The 9,136-nt window shown below is 40.4% G+C and overlaps 1 protein-coding gene and 1 pseudogene across 2 annotated transcripts; one reads left to right on the top strand and one right to left on the bottom strand.

The window, feature by feature from the left end:
* The first annotated feature begins 1,917 nt into the window (after window positions 1–1,917).
* LOC148717732 (uncharacterized) lies at window positions 1,918–4,678 on the top strand. The gene is made up of 4 exons (XM_088743710.1): window positions 1,918–2,327; window positions 2,455–3,378; window positions 3,682–3,801; window positions 4,062–4,678. The coding sequence occupies exons 1-4, from the start codon at window positions 1,989–1,991 to the stop codon at window positions 4,296–4,298; spliced, it is 1,620 nt and encodes a 539-aa protein (XP_088599836.1). The 5' UTR covers window positions 1,918–1,988; the 3' UTR covers window positions 4,299–4,678.
* LOC148717733 (uncharacterized) lies at window positions 3,803–6,434 on the bottom strand (annotated as a pseudogene). Its single transcript, XR_015994828.1, has 2 exons — window positions 6,098–6,434; window positions 3,803–5,906 (listed from the first exon to the last, which is right to left on the bottom strand). The product of XR_015994828.1 is annotated as an uncharacterized LOC148717733 (transcript).
* Between the last annotated feature and the right edge of the window lie 2,702 nt (window positions 6,435–9,136).

Genomic DNA, 9,136 nt, shown 5'->3' on the forward strand with positions numbered 1-9,136 from the left:
CTTGCTTGGAAACCCTTAAGTTTTCCTACTCCCTCAATACACTCAGGAAAATCCCTAAGCAGGTTTTCTTCTTCCATGGCATTAATTTCAAGTTTCAGTATTGCCAGCTCTTCTTAGGTCTCACTGCTGAGTATTGCCCTTGCTTTCTCCCTCACAACAATAAAACACACATGGCAACGTTTATCCTTATAACAAAGTTCAGTTTCAAACTCACCAGTAGTAAGTGGCTCATTGGATCCATAAGAGTACAGCTTTCTGTTGGATTTTCTTAAAACACATTTCACTTTCTTCTCCTTAAGCGTCTCCCATGTCGCTCTGTCAATAACATTGCAAGTGGAGCCAGAGTCGACTAGAACTCCTTCCAGTCGAACACCTCCTAGCTCAATGTCAACGTTGGGAATATCTCATCCATTAGACTGTAAGGTGAAAGCGAAATCATCATCTTTGGTGATGTGGCGTACATTTCCTTTCCTGGGTCTATTAGCATCGTCTTCCTTCGTTTTGCAAACTTTGGCAAAATGCCCCACTCTTTTACATTTCATACAAGTAGCCAGTCTTGCCTTACACTCCGGTTCCTTTGCAAAATGTCCTTTGAGTCCACACCGATAACAACGTCCTACTCCACGTTTAGGCGAATCAAAATGTCCCCGCTCTAAGGAATTTAAATTTCCGCTCTGTGAATCGCTTTCAATCGACCGTGCCTGACTTTCGGCAGCTTCCATGGATCTAGCAACATCTCTAGCCTTCTGAAGTGTGAGTTCTACCACTGACAGCGAGTAGTTTCTTGCGAAGATCATGGAACCGACATTTATCAATTAACTGATCGCGTATTTGTTCTTCCTTGGATGTTCCGAAGTCGCAATTCTCGCTAAGCTGGAACAATCTGGTCACAAACTGGTCTGTTGTCTCGGACTCTTCCTTTTTTGCTTGACGGAACTGATGTCGTTCAAATGGGATGTTAACTTGTGGCAAAAAATGTGCGTCCAGTAGTCTCATAGCTTTCGCATACTGCGTTTCTTCTTCTGGGGCTGGTCCAGAGTCACTCAGCGTAACAAAAATGTCTGAACATCCTGTCCTGCGCAATGCAGAAGTAAGGCTTGTTTTTGTGCGTCTTTTGTGATACCCTTGGCCTCGAGAAAAACTCAAAAGAACGTTTCCGTCGTCTCCAACGGGGTCCCACGCTTGTCGGATGGCCTGTGCAATCGAAAGGTTGTATGTTTCCAAATTCGATGTTCACGGCCATAGTTGTTCTGCATATGTCTGAAAATTTCCTGTTTATTCTCGTCGCCAATTGTAGAGTTTAATATGCGTATCTAAACAACGGATTAAACCGGATTACACCGCGGTCCTTAACTCTCCGACTCCATACTCTCTTCTTCTCGTTCCTATCCTATAATAGTCTTTCATATATCCCGGCATACACTACATAAACCAACACAATTTGAAACGTTCCTAAGTTTTTCCCTAACTGCTATGTTACCGCAAAAGCAAACTGTCTTAAGCCGCCGTCTCAAATTTATCACTTTCTAAACCGCAAACTAGTTTCTCGCCCTCGATAAGGATGGCAAAGAATATCGAAGATTGGAGCAGATTTAGGCCAAGGTTTTGATCAGCGATCATATTAGTCAAAGTAAAATGCGTATCTTTGTCTTTAAAACCACACGTGATTCGAGTCGTCTATTGTGGTATGCAAATCAGCAAGGTTTTCATCAGCGATCGTATGATTTAAAGTAAAATGCGTGTCCCTGTCTGAAAAGAAAATTGTCTTTTTTTCCATGAATGAAAGGCAATCAAGGGAGAGGATTGGAGCGGAGTTTATAAGCGAGGTTGCTATCAGCGATCGGAAAATTCCAAATACAATGCGTCTTTATACGTAAAAGAGCAAAATATGCAACTTGCAGTTTTCACACTTGAATAGACCCACTTCAGATGTGACGTCATGACACGTGATCTCGCGAACTGGAGGACAACTTCAAGTTTGTTTACAAATGGCAGCACGAGGCACTACAAAGCGAGGGTTTTTACCCGGGTATTTTGAGGGCTTGCAGTTGAAAGACGCTAAGGAAAGGTATTTAGAGAAGTTGAAAGATATTGACGGAGAAGATCCTTACAAAATTCTGCGAAACGAGTGGATAGATGATGTAGATTCTTGGCCGAACGTGACATACATACACGTTGGAATGTATCTCCTGTTCAAGAAAAGTCCTTACACTGAAGATCAACTAATGAACTACAAGAGCTTGGATTGCTATCAAAATTTTGCGAACGGATGGGTGCGGGAAATTTTAAGCAAGAAATTTGGCGAGAATCGTCTCTTAATTGCGAAGGTAAGATACAAGAACTGCAAATTTGATTGTGGCATGTGCATGTGATCATGGCAACTACCATGACTTAATGTTATCGCAGTTGCTTTTCCAAGCAAGTTTACTTATGCCTTCAATGTTTGATCTTTAGGTTAATCATTCTCAGAGGATGTCGGAAAAGCCCCTTACCCCCTGGGTGGTTTGCGAAAAGCCAGGGAAAGTGGTTTCTGCCCACTGTGACTGCATGGCTGGCCTGGGTGAGAGCTGCTCTCATGTTGCTTCACTGTTGTGGGCTATTGAAGCTGGATGCAAACGAAGGGATTCTCTGACAGTCACAGAAAAGAAAGCCTATTGGGTTCTTCCATCAGCCGTGAAATCTGTGCCTTATTCCAGAGTAAAAGATATCAAATTTTCTAAAACTCCTTCCAGTGCTGCTTCAGTCATCAAAGAATCATCTGTTGGAGCCCCTTCAGAGGCTGAACTTACTGAATTTTTTAATAACATCAATAAGTGCCCTTCTAAGCCAGCTGTTTTGTCCCTAATTCCTGACCATGCAGTTTTCTATGTTCCAAAGTCTCTAACTCCTGATCTACCTGATGTGCTGTCCAATTTGTATGATGAAAGCCTAGCTAATGCAGACTACCCAACTTTACTGGAAAAGGCCAACGAAATAGTTGAAGAAATTCAAGTCACTAAGAAACAACAGGCATTGGTGGAGGAAAGGACTCGAGATCAGGCAGACTCGAGACTTTGGTTTAGAATGAGGACTGGGCGCATAACAGCATCCAAGTTTAAGAATGCCTGTCACACAGATCCCTCTTGCCCTTCACATTCCCTAATCATGAGCATATGCCACCCAGAAATGGCACGGTTCAACACAGAGGCCACTAAGTGGGGCTGCCAGCATGAAAAAGTAGCCAAGGAAACCTATGCAAGTTTTCAAAAAGGGAAACACAAGAACTTCAGTATGTCATATTCAGGCCTCTCTGTGAGCACAGACCACCCCTACCTTGGAGCATCACCAGATGGGTTAGTGTGCTGTGATTGCTGTGGAGCTGGTGCATGTGAAATTAAGGTATTAATTTGTGCTTGGGTGAAGTTTTTATATGGCGGTGATATGTTAGATTTTGTAGTAAAGATACCAGATGACTTTTTCAATAATGTAAGATAGTTTATTAATGTTAATCTGCAACAGATATGGCCAGGTCAGCTCATGTTTGCAAATAGCAGGTTTCATTGACCTTTCTAATTAACAAATATAACATGTTCATCCTTGGATTCTTTTGGTCATTTTGATTTGAAATTCCAAGGCTGAATTTTGGATCGTTTTAAATAAACTGAAGACATTACACTTCCATGACCTTTGATTTTTTGTTAGTGTTCGTTTTGTCACAAGAATGATGACATCTCCACGTCTGCCCAGGACAAGAATTTTTGCTTGGAGGTGACAACAACAGGAGCACATCGACTTAAGCGAAATCACCAATATTATTACCAGGTACACCATAGGTTAAAATTTTAATAATGTTACATTTTCATTAATTTTGGGAAATTGTACCTGTGTTATATAATGGAACCCTTTCAAGAGCAGTTTTACAAATATTTCAGCTACAGACAAAAACCTTGGCAAGTGTTCTTGTCTGAGTTTGTAGAATATGAGATGGTATGTGAGATATTAGGCTGCTGCAATAACAATATTGATGCTAAATTGTAAATAGCAGTAAGGTTTTGATCCTTTGTATTTTTTTTTTTCAACAGGTCCAGTTGCAGCTGATGTGCACAGATTTGAAATATATTGATTTTGTTGTTTGGACTAAAAAGGGTCTTTTTATTGAGAGAATTTTTCCAGACAAATTGTTTTGGGAGGAGAAGGTTCCTAAAGCAAAAGAGTTTTTTGTGCGAGCAATTTTACCTGAGGTTATTGGCCGATGGTACTCGAGACCAGTCACATCTTCGGCAGATGGGTCTGCTACAGTGGAAGGGGGGGAATGTTAATGAATTTTGTTATTGTAGGGGTGAGGAACATGGGCAAATGGTTGGATGTGATGATGGAAGGTGCAGCTATCAGTGGTTTCACTTGGAATGTTTAAAATTAAACACGTTTCCAAAATCAATACATGGTACTGTCCAGATTGCCAAAAGCGACGAAAAGGGAAAACTATGGGAAGCGAGTAGGCAGTTACAGCATGGGTGGAATCTCAAGTTAACAATACTGACAATATTTGAGTAATTTTTTTTTAAACAGATAAAACCAACCCAAGAACTTCTACATTTTTCTATCATGAGATTCAAATACACCTTTTTGTGAACTAGTTAAAAATTGTTGTGTGGAAATTTAAGATAAGGCTAATATTAAAATGTTTAATCAAATGGAACTACTGAGTCACACATATTCACTAGGGCACAACAACTTGTTACGATCTTATCTAGGGTAGTTACATCCCCATTGCGTACAGTGACAAAATCAATTGGCTGAGTAGCACTCAGAATGCTATATTTCTTGCGAATATTTCCAAATTACCCTCTCCACATGAATGCGAACATTTGCTATCCTGCGGGTTTGCTCCACCTCAATTCCACTGAGTTGCTTTTTCCCTTTTGTAAAAGCCGGAATCTTGATTGTAGAACAAAATAATCCCACTGACTCTTGGATATCAAACCCCCTGTCAGCAAGAATGACATCCCCTGGGTTAAGATGATCTAAAAGCCCACTATTTTCTGTGAGGTGCTTGTCACTAACCCTCCCACCCCACCCTTCTGAAATAAAACTTACAGTACCTTGGGGAGTAATACCTATAAGATACTTCACAGTATTATGGTGTTTATATGATGAAAAGGTCTGGGCCCTTGCAAGAGGATTCAAAGGGCGGTCCAGAAATATTTCAAAACAGTCAATGATAACAATACAGTTTGGGCAGTGCTTGCGGAAGTCCATTGGTAGGGTTTTACAAAGAGCATCCCTGTCAGGCCAGATTATCAAAGGTTTAAGCCTATGGTAAAGTACATCAACAACATGCAGAAATGTGCGAGACACAGTGGCCTCACTAATGCCCCCAAACCTGTACCCCAAGTCCCTCCCTCTCAAATTTAACCTCATGCAAATTAATCCAACTAAAACTTTTTGAAAGGGGCTTAAAATCCCTCTTGATGATTTCAGGTCTGGACTAGAATTCTTAAGAAAATTAAACAAACATAACAAAAGTGACCAATTTGGCAGCCCGGTGTAAAATAAAACCTTGTCATTGTCTTCTTTAAAAGAGTCCTCATTGAGGGAGTTCATTCTCAACTTTTCTTTAAGTGTAGCATTTTCCTTCTCTAAACCTGATATATAAGCACAAGTAATTTCCGTTTGGCACTCTTTCACTGTGGGTTCTTCAATAATGGGTGCATCTTCATCTCCATCTTCAATGCCATCTGATGGTTGGTGACAGGACAATTCTAGCAGAGCACTAGCACATTCACTCCTCCTTCGCTTTTCAATCCTTCCTTGTGATCTTTCATATCTTTCATTGCTAGTCACTGAAACGCCACGGAAATCATAACCAAGATTCTGATTTGGTGCCCAGTCCGGGTTTTCCTTATCATAAATCGACGACGGTTTTCCTATGTAGATGGGAATGAGATCAAACAACTGCCATTCGGAACATATACAAACGAAGATAACGCTTAACGCTTTCAATCGTGGGCATAAAACTGAAGTGTGTGGAATCGAGAGCTGAGCGAATAAAGTTCAAAATCACCAAAACCGATCATTATGCCTCGTGATTTGTGGTATAAAGTACATTGATACAAACCTGAAATAAAATGGTCCCCGCAAACTCTGTGAAATACACTGGGATCAGCCCCTAGATCTTCTCTTCGGATCCTGGAGAGCCAAGTCGCTCTACGTTCGATGCTTAAAGCTCGCTTTTTAGCGTTCGATCTGGTCACAATTGCAGGTATGCGAAAATAACTTTTGTCCTTTTCTCTGTTAGAACGGTTTGAGCAACCAAATACCGCACAAAAGTTCACCATGACAGGAACAATCCAACAATAAATTCACTTCAGCCTCAAGCATGTGCTATTTGATTACAACTGTTTGTCCTCCAGTTCGCGAGGTCACATGTCATGACGTCATATCTGAAAGGGGTCTATAGTGTCAGTGAAATAATAACGGGCTGCAAATGAGTCGGGGTGCTTTTGTTTCTTAGAGACATAAACAAACTCATTATTTTCACGGTTGAGCACGAGAAGGGAAAACAAAGTTAGCGGCAATGATCTTGATATCGATCAGGTGAAAATAAAATACTCAGTAAACCAATCTGACTCGAAAGATTTTAATTCATTTTGATTGAATTGACCAGCATCACCACTTCTTGCCAAAGTTGTTATCAGCAACAATGATAGTGAAACCTTAAACTCAAATTTACCCCTTTCTAAAACGCGAACTAGTTTCTCGCCCTAAGGGACGATGGTAGCAAGGAATATCAAAGATTGGAGCGGATTTAGGCCAAGACTTTGAGCGATCGGATCAGTCAAAATAAAATGCGTGTCTTTGTCCACACGTGATTCGAGTCGTTTGCTATAATATGCAAAATTAGGAAGGTTTTTATGTGCGATGGTACCATTTAAAGTAAAATTCGTGTCTCTGTCTGAAAAGAAAATAGTTTCTTTTTCCATGAATAAGTAGTGGATGGCAAGCACGAGAAAAAATTGGAGCGGAATTAAAGGCAAGGTTGTCATCAGAAAACTCAAAATAAAATGTGTCTTCATATGGAAAAGAGAAAAATATGCAACTTACAATTTTCACACTTGTTGGAGGCGCGGTGGACTCATGGTTAATGCGCTCGACTCCGGATCGAGTGGTCTGGGTTTGAGCCCATGCCGGGTACATCGTGTTGTGTTCTTAGGGAAGAAACTATACTCTCACGGTGCCTCTCTCCACCCAAGTGTACTAAATGGGTACCGGCGAATTTAGTGCTTTCTAGCATCCCATCCAAGGTGGGGGGGGGGAAGAAATCCTCCTAGTCGCTTCATGCTACGGAAACTGGAGTTAACCGGCGGCCCGATGAGCCATATGGCTCCTGAGTAGGCTTTACCTTACCTTTTAATTTTCACATTTAAACAGTGTCAACGAAACAATAACGGGCTGCAAGTGACTCCAGGTGCTTTTGTTTGTTATAGACGTATGGAAACTTATTGTTTTCACGGATAAGCATACGAAGGGAAAAAAGTCAGTGGCAATGTTCTTGATGTCGTTCAGGTGAAAATAAAATACTCGGTGACCAAGATGATACGAAATATTTTTATTCAATTTTCTTGAATTGACCTGCCTCACTACTTCTTGCCAAAGTTGTGATCAGCAACAACGATAGTGAAACCCTAAAGTCTAAGGGTGTTTATACTTGTCAAAGAGGTCGAAAGGTGATTTGATTTTGTTTTGAACCAACCCAAAATTGGAATGTTCTTAAGGTGCCCCTAAATGTTGTTACCGCAAAAGTAAAATGTATTAAGGCGCCGGTCTCAAATTTACCTGCTTCCAAAAAGTTAACTAGTTTCTCGCCTTAAGGGACGAGGATGGAAAGGAGTAGCAGAGACTGGAGCGAGTTTAAGCTAAAGTTTTAATCAGCAAATGCATTAGTCAAAGTAAAATGCGTGTCTTTGTCTTTAAAACCACACGTCGAGTCGCTTATTTTGGTATGCAAAATTAAAAGGTTTTGATCAGCGATCGTACTACTTAAAGTAGAATGCGTTTTCTTGGGTGGAAAGAAAATTTCTTGTTGAAAGAATAAAAGAGGATGGCAAAGAAGGGAAAAGCTCAGAGCAGATTTCAAAGCAAGATTATGATCAGGAATGGTATTAGTCAAAGTCAAATGCGTGTCTTTATCTTTAAAACCAGACGTGAATGGAGTCACGCAAAATTAGTGGTGGTGCGCAAAATTAGCAAGGATTTGATCAGCGATCGACTATTTAGAGTAAAATGCGTGTTTGTGTCTGGAAAGGAAATGGTTTCTTGTTTCAAGAATGAAAGAGGTGGAGAGGGAAGGGAAAAGATTGGAGCGGAATTTATAAGCAAGGTTGTCATCAGTGAACGGAAAATTCAAAATAAAATGGGCCTTCATAGGTTCAGTTAAAGGTGACTTTTGACACTATTGAGGTTTTGTAAGAAATCACCTTTAGCAAACTTTGTCCCAGTACATCTTTAATCAATCACTCGAGATGGGTATGCGGAATCTTCGTTAATCGATACATCCTGCATTTAGGCCCTTGCTTAATTAAAAAAATTTAAAGCAAGTCCATTCAAGAAAATGAAATAGATATAATGGCATCGGCCTGGTTTCCAGGGAAATTTATTGAAACTTCAAGGACATCATAAACATTGCCGTTAATTTTATTTCAAGTAGATCAAACCATTGCCGTTAATTATATTGCCTCATCTTTATTCGAGGGTGGAAATTGTGAGATTGCACACGCCTCTAACAAACAAAAGCACCCCGACACATTTGCAGCCTTTTATTGTCTCGCTGTCACTTTTTTAAGTGTCAAATTTGCAAATTGCATATAGCTCACTGCTACGTACCTAGACGCATTTGACTTTGAATGGTCGCTCGCTGAAAAGAACCTTTTAAACATCTGTTACAGTCTCTACTACTCCCAGCCATCCTTGTTCCTTGGAGTGAGAAACCAGTTTTTTCTCCACATAGAGTACATTTTGAGACAGGCGACTCAAAACACTTTGAGTGAGGGTTAACATAAGGATTAGCATTAAGCTTGAAAACGGTATGAATGCCTGTTGTTTGAAAATAAAATAAACCTCTTGTGGACTTCTTTTACACATATAAACACCTTTAGAC

Source organism: Stylophora pistillata, chromosome 13 (genome assembly GCF_964205215.1).
Source record: "Stylophora pistillata chromosome 13, jaStyPist1.2, whole genome shotgun sequence".
Taxonomy (NCBI): Eukaryota; Metazoa; Cnidaria; class Anthozoa; order Scleractinia; family Pocilloporidae; genus Stylophora; species Stylophora pistillata.